Below are 14148 nucleotides of genomic sequence, written 5' to 3'. Positions count from 1 at the left end.
GAGTATGGAGAGAGAGAGAAAGAGAGAAGAAATAGAACAGTCAGTATAAAATACAGTAATTGAACACCACTATCTTTCTTTCTTTCTTTCTTTCTTTTTTTTACATCCTTGAGCAAGCAAGCAGCAGAGCAGACTTTACAATTCAAAGGAAGAGCAAAGCCGAAGCTTTGCAAGAAAGTTTTATTACTGCCCTTTCAATATGGCACTGTAAGTGCTTGGGAACAGTAAACTAGCACTTTTTCACCATAAAAAAGGTTCAGGTTTTAGTAAAGAAGCAGGAATACCAGGGAGGGATGAAAAAAAAAAAGGCTGCACTGCTAGCTCCATGAGGATTGATAAGTAAAAGCCATGTTAAAGAGAAATTTTATAGAGTGAATGAAACAAAGATTAATATAATATTAAAACTTTACTCCCATATCCCCAAAGTCTGTCTAAACATGCAAAAACAAAACAAAACAAAGTACCAAATCATGCTGGCACTTGCATTACAAATGTTAAATCTACATAAGAATATTGTTAAGCCATGCCAACCAAACAGATACAAATATATAGATCATATATATTTTACACATTTTTTTAAAAAAAATCCCTTAAAAAAAAACACCCATCTTCCTTGATTTAGAAACGTCTACAAGGTGATTAAACTGAATGCAGAATCCTCCGTCTTCTGGAGGGTTCAGGATGGGATGGCAAATAAACATTCTTTCCATCACCTTCCCCAGCAAACTCAACAAGGAAGCCACACTCAGTTTTAATTTGAGCTCACATTACTTTATAACAGGAAATAAGGAAAAAAATTACTTAAGAATTTAATTAAAAAAATTAATTTGTATCTACAGTAAAGCTACATGCCAAGCTAAAAGGTGAAAGGTCATAGTACCAGGTCAAAGGTTGCCTCGAGGGGTCGCTTCAGTGATTTGACAGCCGACTGAGTCTTAATTAGCAGGCAGCGAGCACATGATGGCAATGGGCCAGTGGGGTTCAAGCGCATTAACATAAACAGCAAGCAGAGGTGCATCATGGGGGCAGCAGTGCATTTTGGGTAGGTGAGAAAAAAACAAATAAAAAACAAATCATCGGAATGCCATATACAACGAATAACAAGACTAAGCATGCACAATAAAGGCACTATTGAGTTGTTATTGTGAGGATACACCTCTAGGTAGTTAAGTACAAACAAGGTACTCTAATGGGGAAGGGGAGGTTGAAAGAAGGAATAAGAGTGAGAAAGAGTCTCATTTCTGTATTTTTGTGCTAATCTTCATAAATACAGAAAAAGGTCTCTCTCCAGTTGTCCCTTTATGCATTGCCAATATTGCACCAAAATCTTTCATGGGAATATTTAGTGGTCAAATCCAGTGGTGGGATTCAGCCAGTTCGCACCACTTCAGGAGAACCGGTTGTTAACTTTCTGAGCAGTTTGGTGAACTGGTTGTTGAAAGAAATCATTAGGGCAGAGAACCGGTTGTTAAATTATTTGAATCCCACCATTTTTTAAAATTTACATTTATATCCCGCCCTTTTCCGAAGACTCAGGGCGGCTTACAGTGTATAAGGCAATAGTCTCATTCTATTTGTATATTTTACAAAGTCAACTTATTGCCCCCCCAACAATCTGGGTCCTCATTTTACCTACCTTATAAAGGATGGAAGGCTGAGTCAACCTTGGGCCGGGCTTGAACCTGCAGTAATTGCAGGCTACTGTGTTCTAATAACAGGCTCCTTACAGCCTGAGCTATCCACGGCCCTTTGGTCAAATCATATAATTATGTAAAAAGAAATGTAAGATAAATGTTAAAATGAAGGCAGTTTCTTCAAGCTGGGCGTGAGTTCTGGTTACTTCATGGATATATATCCATATGGTTTGCCTCACGAGAATTTAGAAGTAGACTGCTCCTCAGATATTTTTTTTCAATTTTAATCCTATAATTTCTTAGCAATGTGCCATCCAAATGCTAACCCGGTTGGTGTTTTCTATCAGCCAAAGCTGGTTAAGAGCTAGAAACTAGGAGCTCTCACCTAATGTTAACAATCATCTAAAGCAGGGGTGTCAAACTTGCGGCCCATGAGCTGAATACATCACACGGTGGCCAGGTCCACCCCCGGTTTAGTAAAGGGGAAAAAGTCATAATACGTCACATGACAACAACGTGACACCGCAAGTTTCACATCCCTGATCTAAAGAATAAAAGTAGACCCAGTTAAACAGGGTTTTCTTTTATCCCCTACCAGAAAACACAGTTTAGACAACTGGTTCAATTGTCTAATTTCTCCCAATGATGTGATTGTGCTGATCCATGTCACAATCAAAATTCCAGTAATAGTATTACAATAATTATAGTATTATAATACAGTTGTTATTTATGATAGCTGAATTCAGAGAAGCACAATGCACATGATTTTATTCAAGTTATTTTATAGTCACATTGCTAGAAATGCCTGTTTTTCAATACTTCAACAAATTATTTGTCCCCATTCCACCTGATTCAATTATGTTTATTAAAGTTATTGCACATAATACAGAGTAGTAATTCATTTTCCACTTTCTAAAATTTCCTCTTTTCCCATTGTACTTTCAAGAAATTTCAGAATTTCTTTAGAAATTCTTCTCTAGGTATTTTTGACTTTGCTTTACTATGGCGAGGTGGTGGAAAAGTACTATTTGTCTTCCTTTTAAATGTTTTTATAATGATCTATAGTCTCTCAGGCTCCTCATGTTTCTTGGGTCTGAAAATGCCTCAGGGAACAACTTCTGTCATTTCTGTCTTTGGGATTTTACCAAAGGGTGAGATGCCAGGTAAACTGTACATTGCCAACATATGACTGCACTGAAAGGCAGATATTCACACATATTCCATGACCACCTCAAAACTAAGTAAGTGCAAGAAACCCCACATGAGAATTCTACCAACATTTTCTTTCCCATGAAGGCGGAAAAGTTATTTGCCTTTAAGCTGAGACTGTTAAATGCAGAAGAAAATGTTTGCACAAATGAGCTTAGATATGTTTGTCAGGATATATTCAAATGCATGGTTAGTGTTCAATTTCAACGAGCTAGATCACTGTGTCACCCCGTATGAAACAAGAGAGTGAGGTTTTTGTGTGGTATGCGTAAGTATTGGATATGTGTCACTGCAAATCACCTTATACATAATAAACTTTAACTTTATGTACAGACAGAAAAGAATAAGAGAATCCCTGAAAGACGTTTCCAAACTGTAGCCAGATTCAGAATCATTAAACGCTTAATTAGAGTTGCTGCTAGCTAAATGTAATCTAAGCTATTAACTAAGCAAATTCATTTGTTTATTAAATTTGTTTGCTGCCAGTCTCATCTCAAGGCGACTCTGTGCAAATGAATGCACAAAATGAATTCTAGGAAGGGGAAAATCCCTTCCAAGGAAAATGGAAGGATAAGTAAGACCGTATATGATCAATTATACAAAAATTTGCATCTCTTTGATGATATAGTCCTTTGCAGATGGAAATGGAGCACAGAAAATGACAGATCATGGGATCTACTGAAGAATGCACCAGCTCCTTGTGTAATTCTTATGTAGCAGATGATGTAAAAACTTGCCAGTCAGGGTTTATATGCATGCGTATCAATAATATCAATGTACAGGTGACCCATAATAAATGACTGCTTCTCACTATGTAGTATCAACACAAAGCTAATATGTACATCTGGCATGTACATCTGTGCACAATATACACATAGACAAACTGACTACATTTTTAGTAGAATCTGACACTATGTAAGAGCAGATTTGGCATCACATGCTTGTCAGCTTACTGAAGTGGAATGAAATACCCAAACCATCCTATCTTTAGTAAGGAGGTTCAATTCATTAACAGTGCTCAGCGGCTGACAATGAGACAGATATATTTGATTTGTTTTCCAGACTTACCATGGCTGCTGCAGTAGCTGCTGCCTGAGCAGCTGCTGCTTGATTGACCTGGTACTGGGCAGCTTTGATCTTAGCTTGCAGATGGGCTGGAGGGTGAAAATATTTGCACTTTTCCCTTGAACATCTCCCTTTGATGTAATCCATACAGACAGTAACAGTATTGTCGTTGGTATCAATCATTGCACTGTCAGCAGGGTGAGCAAACCGGCAATCATTTTCTCCTCTGTTACAGTTGCCACGCTGATACTCTCGACATACCTACAGGCAAGGGGGAAAATGCAAGTAAAATTACATCAGGAAAGAAACTAAACCCAACAAGTTGAAAGTTATTTTGGAACAACAGATAAATAATTCTCAACCATTCAGTTTTGTTTTACCTTGAGTAGATATCTTTGCCTTTTTATGCCTGGCTCAGCTTCTCATTCTGATAGATTGGCTTATGTATGTAACTCAAATTTGTATGTAACCTTCCCAAATTTAAAAGCAAAATATTTCCAATTCAATTGCACTTATAAAAGGGTTCAAATGAGTTGAATTTTTGCATTTTTTGTGGTTATTTCAGGCAACAGCTGAGAAATTCACCTGCATTCTATGTAATAAAAGATAATCTGTTCTTCACGGTTTTAATGGATAATATTTTGGTTATGTCATTGTCATTTATTTATTTAAACACACCTTTCTTTTTTTTGTAAACAACACAAGGCAGTGAACATTATCTAATACTAGGCTGAGAGAGAGTGACTGGGCCAAAGACATCCGGCTAGCTTTCATGGCTAATTCATGGCTGAATTAAAACTCATGGTCTTCTGGTTTCTAGCCTGATACTTCAACCACTGGACCAAAGTGGATCTCTTTCTATTTACCTATTTATTTATTGAGTTATTTGTTTGCTGGTTTTATTCCCACCTTTCTTCAAAGTCCCTACATAGCTTTGCTTCATTTTGGCCTGTCAATGACAATGGGAACCCTATGAAGTAGATTGGGCAGAAAAACAATAATTAAATCAAAGTTATCAAGCGTGTTTCCATGGCGAAAAATGGACTTGAACTTAGGTTTTCCTATTCCTAATCTAGTGTCTTAAACACTATACCACATTGGATAGTATTTCAATTAACATATCATGAAGTTTCAGGTTGTGGGAAATATGTAAAGCAGATCATAACAACATTAGGAATGGTCACTCTATCACCTTCAGTAATCTGTTCAAAATCATCTCTAAGAGAAATTCCAAAGAATTTGTATGCATAGTGAAAATAAGGTAGAAAACAGACATATCTTTTAAAAAACAAAGCAATCCTTCTAAGAAATTAAAGTGTACATTTTGGCACAGTATTTTCTAAGCACTATTAAGCTACATAAGCTGCATTTATTATCTCTGCTGTTCACAATTTCGACACAAGAGGGGGCACAGGTATATGTAATTCTTTTATCTTGCTCTTCTCTTTCCTTTTAAAATACATTTACATTCATAGTGTTGTTTTCAACATTAATAGTTTTTTCCCCCATTATTAAGATTAAAACTGTAATTTAACCTGCAGAAAGGGCTATGGTAAATATTTGAAAGTGCTCTAAAGAAAATAATGTAATGCGGACATCATTGTCTTGCAATTATTTCAGACTTTATTATGAATCGTACTAAATAAAAGCTAAGCAAGTATCAAGGAGAGACATCAAAAGGTTCCCTTCAATCTGTTTGCCCAAAGCAGTTAGGCCTTTTTTTCGCATTCTGAGTTCAATTGCAACCCAATTCTCAGAAAATGCATGGTCAGTCCCTACAGTTTTCTTGACAAGGTTTTTCAGAAGTGGTTTGGCTTTGCCACCTCCCTAGGGCTCAGAGAAAGTAACTGGATTGGCCCACGTTTATCCAGCTAGATTAATGCCTAAATCTGGATTAGAACTCAGAGACTTCCAGTTTCAGCTGTGGCCTTAATCACTACACCAAAATGGTCATAATTAGACCTTAAGGCGGAGCGATTTAAATACTGACACTGAGTGGTAAGAAAAAATCACTTTAATTGAAAAGCCAAGTATACTTCTAATAATCAGCAAATAGTCCAATCTGCAGCCTATGTTTAAGTGTCTTATAATATGCACGTCAAAGAAAGAAAGACAACCATCAGATGCAACTGCAGCTGACTGTTGGGGGCGAGTCATTGGCCCCAATGGAAAGGGTGCGCAACTTGGGTGTTCTCCTGGATGGACGGCTGTTGTTTGAAGATCATTTGGTGGCCGTCTCCAGGAGAGCTTTTTACCAGGTGCGCCTGGTCCGCCAATTGCGCCCCTTCCTTGACCGGGATGCCTTATGCACGGTCACTCACGCTCTTGTCACTTATCGTTTGGATTATTGCAATGCTCTCTACATGGGGCTACCCTTGAAGTGCACCCGGAGGCTTCAGTTAGTTCAGAATGCAGCTGCGCGGGTGATTGAGGGAGCCTCATGCTGCTCCCACGTAACACCGCTCCTGCGCAGTCTGCACTGGCTTCCTATGGTCTTTCGGGTGCGCTTTAAGGTTTTGGTTACCACCTTTAAAGCGCTCCATGGCTTAGGGCCCGGGTACTTACGGGACCGCCCGCTGTTACTTCATGCCTCCCACCAACCTGTACGCTCACACAGAGAGGGTCTTCTCAGGGTGCCGTCCGCCAAGCAATGTCGGCTGGCGGCCCCCAGGGGAAGGGCCTTCTCTGTAGGAGCTCCTACCCTTTGGAACGAACTTTCCCCTGGTTTGAGCCAATTACCCGACCTTCGGACCTTTCGCCGTGAGCTGAAAATGCATTTGTTTATTCAAGCGGAACTGGCTTACATTTTTAATCCTAAATAATTTTAATTGGGGTTATTATTTATGAATTTTAAGGGTTTTAAATTTGATCGTTTTAAATTTCGGCCATTTATGGATTATGCTTGTTTTAAGTTTTTGTTTTAATTGTACATTGTGTTGTTTTTATAATTTGGCTGTACACCGCCCTGAGTCCTTCGGGAGAAGGGCGGTATAAAAATCTAAATAAATAAATAAATAAATAAATAAATAAATAATAAATTAAAAACCGGGAAAAACTTCTGGAAAAACCTTGCCAAAGAAATGCAAGGACTTATCTAGGCAGTGTCCAAAAAGCAGACATGATTAAAAGGAAGGGGGAAAAATAGAAAAGGACATACTGATTTCGCATCCAGTGTGAGATTTATGAGACAGGGGTTCTTGAAAATGGCCTGGGATGGCAGATTCTCCCTAGATTGCCTTTCAGGCAACACAGTGAAGTGCAGTGTGTCAACTGATAATACCAGTCTAAAATTCACACTGACTGCTGAAGATGGAAGGCTATCCGACCATGTGTCCTGTGTCTCTAAAGTCAGGAAGATGACCTTCACAAAGAGGCCTAAGCCCTCTTGCCAAGAGAATTGGGGTAAAATATTTTCCAAATCCAAAACAGCCAGATAACATTTGGCCATAATTCACTGAATTCAACTATAAGGAGGAGAAGGAAGTAAAACACAATCAGACTTGCAAACCTAATGTTAGTCCCATTGGTTAGGCTGGACCAATCAATTTCTCAGGAAGGCTAAAGTTAGTTTTATATTTGACAAGAAAATGGACAGATTGTGAGATGGCCACAATTTTCTTAGATTCATGTCATTTCTGGGTTGTTAAAGCTACTTGGGAGGTAAGTTGTGTTTGGATCCAAGGGGTGGTGTCAACATCTGAGGAAGGAGGTACTTTCTCTGAACTTAAAAGAGGCAGTAGTATGAGTACTTCTCAAAAATGATTGCCAGAGACAACAATTATGGACAGTATGTATCTTCTCTCCCAATTTTGCTTTCTAGATCCTAGAGGAAATCCAGACCCATTTCACATCAGGGCACAGAATGCAAATGGCATGGATCACACTTGCCAACGACATTTGGTGAACACAGAATGGAAGCAGTATGATGGTGCTCCTTGATTTAAGAGGATTTTGATATTGTGAGGATCTGCTACGAAGACTGGTGTGCTGGGCAATAGGTCATGATTGTTCTCCTGTGGCTGGTTGACAGGAGGTGAGAGATTGCCCTGTAGCATCACATCTGTATTTGCCTCGAGGCTCCTATACTTGGCCCTTCTACATCAGTAACTGTGCATATCTGGGCTTTCCAAAGGTGGGGACTGTTCATCTGAATCTTGTATGGGACTCAAATTCTCCATTTAAGCCAGTGCATAATCTGAGGATCCTCTTGATCATTCTTCATTGAAAAGCATGGGGCAGCTGTAACCAAGAAGACCGTTGCATATATTCATCTAGTGTGCCAATTACATCTGTACCTGTATCAGGAAGCTCTCCAGATGGTCACTCATGCTCTAGTCACTTCAAGAATGGACAATTGGAATGTAATACAAGGAACTGTCCTTGAAGACCATCTGGAAGCTACTATTGTTCAGCATGGAACAGAATGGGCAGTAATGGGCAGATCACAGTAGGTTGGCTTCCAGGTAAAGTCACAGTAGTGGTGATCACCATAGAGCCCTTGATGGCATAAGATCTTACTAGTTGAAGGACTGCCTATCTCTAATAATCTCTGCCATTTGATTAAGCAATATTAATCTTTTGGAAAGTAGGAAGCCTGCCTTCTCTGTTGTAGCACCTACCCTTTGGAACAACCCACTCTGGTGAGCTGTACGGCTCCCCCCATGATGTTGTGAAAGATCTTGAAAATTGGGATATTCTCCCAGTCGTTGGGATAAGTTAAGAAGTCCTCTATAATTTATTTTAAATCTATTTTGTATGTCCTTAATTTCCAAAGTGTATTGTCTATGTTATTGATATTTGCTTCTAAAATTGTAAGCTACCCATACTTTTATGGACTTGAATACCCTATAAAAATACTGGAAATGCAATTTTTCTATTTGGGAAGGGGCTTTCCTTAATGTCCACTAAAGACACATCCTTACAGTGAAATGGACAATTAATTCCTCTTCTGGTAAAATTAAAACATTAAGATACTTGTTTGTAGAAGACAACCAATCAATAAAGTAGCATTTTTGTTAGACTTTTGTTTCAGCATTTAGTAGCCATTGTAGTTTGTAAATCATGATTTATAACTTGAAGCAATGTATGAATCAAACCAATATGCCTGGTTCACCAAGTCCAAGGGTACTATGAATATGTCTAGTTTTTGTTAACACTTGTAGCATTTTACAGGGATAAATAGCTTCTTTAGCTGATCAACTGCAGAAATAGTTTACTATAGTTGCCTTATTTATTTCAGTTAAATCCCTGTTTGTTCATATAGTTCTAAAATGGTTTCCTATCCATGCACTGACAGACCAATTTAACTTTAATAAATTTTTATACAACTTCAGCCGATTCTCAATACTATAATGCAAAAGAAAGAACAAGAGAGAAAAAGAAAGAAAAAGAAAGTCAGAGAAGAGAGAGAGAGAGAGAGAGAGAGAAAGAGAGAGAGAGAGAGAAAGAAAGAAAGAAAGAAAGAAAGAAAGAAAGAAAGAAAGAAAGAAAGAAAGAAAGAAAGAAAGAAAGAAAGAAAGAAAGAAAGACTGATCTTAACTATTTTAAAGTTCCTTACCTGGACTGATTTGTGGCTCTATAGGTTTATCTCACTGGTTATTTAAAAGACAAACAGTGTGAAAGTGCACAGAATTCATACTACTAATAGAGAACACAATTCAATTGCATCAATCAGGCTTCTAGAACTGGTACCCTCAGGGCACTGTAAAGATAGAACGCTATAGTTCCGTCACAAGACAATGCAAACTATTGTCTGATCTCACACATTGTGCTAAGTGATTTGTTTGACTTGGATTTAGTGTATCATGTGAATTCTGTTCTTATAAACTAAGCTTTGTAATTATAATTCAGCATTTACATGAACTAGAGAAAAGCAGCTTATTCTATTGTAATTAAAACATTCCACTACTTGTTGCACTATGTCTATTATCACCAGCCAGTTATAATAATACCAGGCAAGATGAATCAATGCTTAACTGAGGATAAGATAATTTTATCTTGGAATTCTGAGAACCAGAATCTGAATCCATCCAGAATGCAGACTGTGATCTTAAATGAAGTTATATTTTAAAGATAAAGACATCCTCAAGCCCAGCTGTTATCGGGTAAGGGTTAAAGCTATGTCCTACTCGTGCCAATTCTCGGATATTTCTCAACTTCCCAATTCACCTTGCATATCTGATATTCCCAAATTTGTTCTTCCCCCTCGCCTCATACTGCTTAATCCTGGGATTAGCCACAATTGGCTTGATGATGCCATTCACGAAATTTAAATGGAAATATTCTTGAACAGGAATGAATAATGTACTTTATAACAATACCTCAGGGTAAGAACGTCAACGTGTTGATGAAAATAAAATTATTTTGACTTATTTCTTACCAGTGTGTCCAGGAAAATAATAATCTGCTTTAAAGGATGGTTGTGAATAGCGACTGGAAAGAAATTGGCAAATTTAAGAATGCTATGTAAATGTTAGCAATAATATATCTGTAGTTGGATGGGAGAGACTGACCAAGTCCCACACAAATAGCTGCTGCCTATTTATACTGGGGAAAGATGTTATGATGGTTGAACAGGCAGAGCTGATTCATTATCAAAATAGTGCTGTGAAGAATGGGGACTGCCTGTCTAAAGCAGCAGCTCCAGCTTCCAAAAAAGTTGCAACTAATGCCCTAGAAGGAGAAAAAAAAATCTTGGTTCACTATTTGGTTGGCAGGACTGTTCCTTTGAGAACTGTGAAAAAATCAGCAGAACCACCGTGTTCCGTTTCCCTATTTAACACACAGCAGAGCAAGCATCCCACTCCAGAGACAAGCTCCCTGGACTCAGCAAAACAAATAACAGCAGATCAAAAATTGCCCAATTAGCCCTGAAAAAGAAAAGCACTTTCAGCCATTCCTCTCTGTTTGCATCCTCCTCGCTGTGCTTTCTTCCAATTACTAATCAATGTTGCAGACACTCCACAGGCCCAGCTTACAGTTACAACTCTTCCAAGTGCTGCTTGTAAATGTCAACCCTGGGGAAAATGTTTACAAATGGGTATTCCTCCCCTGAAGTTGCCCTTAACCTGGGTGTGTATGGCCAAAGTCTAATAAAACAATTCAGTAGTCCATAATTATTGAAATATTATTTTATCTAAATATTGATGTTGATATATAGATAGTCCTCAAATTATTATAGTAATTGGGACCAGAAATTATTATCATAGTAATAGTAATTTCTTTCTGAAGTTAACTGATGTGGTCATAAAGCATGTCATATGTCTGCTTCACTTAGCAGGGTTATTCTGGAATTCTGTAGAAGTGCAAGCTGAGCTGGAAGTTAGGGTTAAATGTATCATCAATTTGGAATCAATACATTGTCACAAGAGACCCAAATACAGTCCCCTGTGAATTCCATTGACCCTTATCTAGAGCCAATTTAGTTTTGACCATTAGCTGATTAGATTTTTGTATTAAAGAGAGCAATAACAAACTCTTCTGTGCTTTGAATTTAACAAACCTCTGGTGGCTCAGACTGCTAAGACAGTCTGTTATTAACACAGCTGCTTGCAATTACTGCAGGTTCTAGTCCCACCAGGCCCAAGGTTGACTCAGCATTCCATCCTTTATAAAGTAGGTAAAATGAGGACCCAGATTGTTGGGGGCAATAAGTTGACTTTGTATATAATATACAAATGGATGAAGACTATTGCTTAACATAGTGTAAGCCGTCCTGAGTCTTCGGAGAAGGGCGGGATATAAATGCAAATAAAAAAAAAATGTTCCTGGTTATTTGCACCTAATATATTCCTTGCTACTGCTGATAAATGAATTTGGTTGTTAGCAAAGGATTCGCCCTGATCTAAGATATTCCAAGCCTTGGTAAGAGACTGCTTCTTTTCAACTGTTTCTCGCTATCTCCTGTCCATCCTTTTTGTCTGCCCTGCACCATGCCTTGTGGGGTGGCAAGAGGCTCTGATGCTTACTATGGTGCTGCTTGCTATGTAGTGGCTCAGGGGTTTCCTGGAATGTGACAACTCTGGAGCTATGAGATGGTCCTGAGATGCAGTTCAGTGCAAATCCCCAGTCACTCAAGCAGTGTGGCGCAAAGCCACAGAGCCCCAGGAAATCTCAGCCGAGATTTAGCCGAGTCCCGCCTGCAATTGCTCTTGTCATCCTGTACTCTGAGGTACCTACCATCCTGCACTCTGCCATCTCAGATGAACCTTTACAATTTTCTTGCTCCTGCTACTGCTGAGACATGCCCCATCTTACACTTCATGAAGCAGCTGCTGGCCAAGGAAGGCTATCTTCCCTGCTCTTACACGAAAACTGCTCTGCATGATCTTGGGCAGGTGGAATTGAAGTGCCCCTGTAGTCCAAATGTGGGTGGGCTGTTACATGCCTGAATTTTGAACCTCTGACTGCAGGGGGTTTCTTGTATTTGATGGCTGTATTTGATGGGCCAGCGCTTCCAATTACATCTACCTAGTCCTGGAAGGAAGGAAGGGCATGCTGCAGATCCCAATTATCAAGCAACCTAAGAAAAGGATCTTCTCTATAGGGGCTCCCTCCCTTTAAGTAATATTTTCTCCAGAGATAAATTAGCTCCCACCCATTGCTTTTTTGCAAGGTTTTGAAGACATGGTTCTGTAAGGTGATCTAGGCATCCCATTCACAACTGATCCAGCAGTCTTTTGATTCTGTTGTTACTGTGGGGTAGCGGCTGGGCTATGGATTATTGTGAACTTTTAACTGTGGACTTTTAATGTTGTACACTGACTAGAATCATTGTATGTGAGGCTTAAATTTGTTTAATAAATAAATAAACTTTTGGGACTGGTTGTCCCTTAATTCAGTGTCACCGTAACATCAAATGATTGCTGAACAAATGATCTGAAGCCAAGGACTAACTGAACACTGTCTAATTCAATTCCAGTTAATTCCTCTAACCAGCAAAAGCGACAATAGCATATTAGATGTTGTTCCAAGTCAATAATTATGTTACCTGTAAATTGAGCTACTTCTTTCCCAAACCAACTAGAATCCGATGAAATGTAACTTACATTCCTGGTCTGTGTGGGAATGAAAAATCAGTAGGAATCATTACCAAGAAAATTAGCATGTTTAATTGGCCAGTGAAATTTTAAAATATTAAACTAACTTCACTCAGTAAGTTATTTAATGGGAACACCTAAAGTCATTCAGTTGATCTGTCTTGTGGATCTAGTTCTCAAGGAAAAAGAGGTAAAGAAAAACAACCCAAAAGTCTTAAAAAGGAATATGCCAGTAAAAAACTCATTGGCAGCACAAAATACACTCCCTACATACTGATATATACATACTTATACTTGCTACATGCATTATAGTACTGGAGCCACATCTATTCTGATCCTCTGGTCAATGGGAAGGAATTAGTAATTATCAGGAAGGATTGACAATATTCTTTCTTAGAATTATGGAGATTCTAAAGAATAGAGTAAAAGCCAATCTGGTATACTGGTTAAGCCCTAGGATAGAAACCAGGAGTTCTAGTCCTGACTTTCATAGCCAGCTGGGTGACTTTGGGCCATCTAAACTCTCTCAGCTGTAGGGACAAGGTAATGGCAAACAATGTCTTGCCAAGAAAATTGCAGGAACTTGTCCAGGCAGATGTCAGTAGATGATGCACATGCAGACAAAGAAAGGAGTAGATGTTTTTTAGTTTTCTGAAAGATGAATCTTGCCAGATAATGTAATTATATATTGCCAGAATAACTGTAAAATGATCTGAATTGGAGGTTAACTTGTGGGTTGAAAATACTGTAAAAACAAGTGCTGCATTGGGTCAATTGTTAAATAATCCCACCTGGAATAAAATAACCCAGTTCTCCAAACCCTCTAGCCAAAGGTGTAAAAAAGATGGATTCTGTTAGTTTCTCACTTGTATCACTCATAGTTTCTCGTATCTGACACAAACATAAAATAATGAGTTTTTTTCTCCTGCTACTAAGAAATTTCCCTTTACAATTTACAAGTGCTAAGGTGTTATATTAGAAGTCTTACAAGGATTTTTTTTAGAAATAGAAAGCTTTCTAATGCAAATATATTTGCCAAATCAGATTTTGATGGCTGTTATTTTTAAATAAGAATTGTTGTTTACCTTCCTTGTAAAAACTCCCTTTTTTATGACCCTGTAATCCCTTAATTCAGGATAGGAGATTCAGGGAACTTGAAGCTGGCTTTCCCCCACCCACCCACCCACCCACCCACCCAGAGC

The 14148-nt window shown here is 38.5% G+C and overlaps 1 protein-coding gene across 17 annotated transcripts in view; it reads right to left on the bottom strand.

Annotated features, from left to right (window-relative positions):
• MBNL1 (muscleblind like splicing regulator 1) overlaps positions 1-14148 on the bottom strand; it is a 206839-nt gene that overhangs the window by 15535 nt on the left and 177156 nt on the right. For 11 of the 17 annotated variants that reach the window (XM_058188667.1, XM_058188660.1, XM_058188674.1 and 8 more), the window contains 2 exons: positions 3912-4169; positions 881-934 (listed from right to left, as the gene is read on the bottom strand). In XM_058188667.1, coding sequence (XP_058044650.1) covers positions 881-934; positions 3912-4169 — 312 coding nt within the window. The remainder of the gene's footprint in view (positions 1-880; positions 935-3911; positions 4170-14148) is intronic. The other 6 variants (XM_058188668.1, XM_058188661.1, XM_058188664.1 and 3 more) reach the window with 1 other exon arrangement.

The sequence above is a fragment of the Ahaetulla prasina genome, chromosome 6 (genome assembly GCF_028640845.1).
Source record: "Ahaetulla prasina isolate Xishuangbanna chromosome 6, ASM2864084v1, whole genome shotgun sequence".
Classification (NCBI taxonomy): Eukaryota; Metazoa; Chordata; class Lepidosauria; order Squamata; family Colubridae; genus Ahaetulla; species Ahaetulla prasina.
This window is presented reverse-complemented; position numbering and strand designations above follow the sequence as displayed.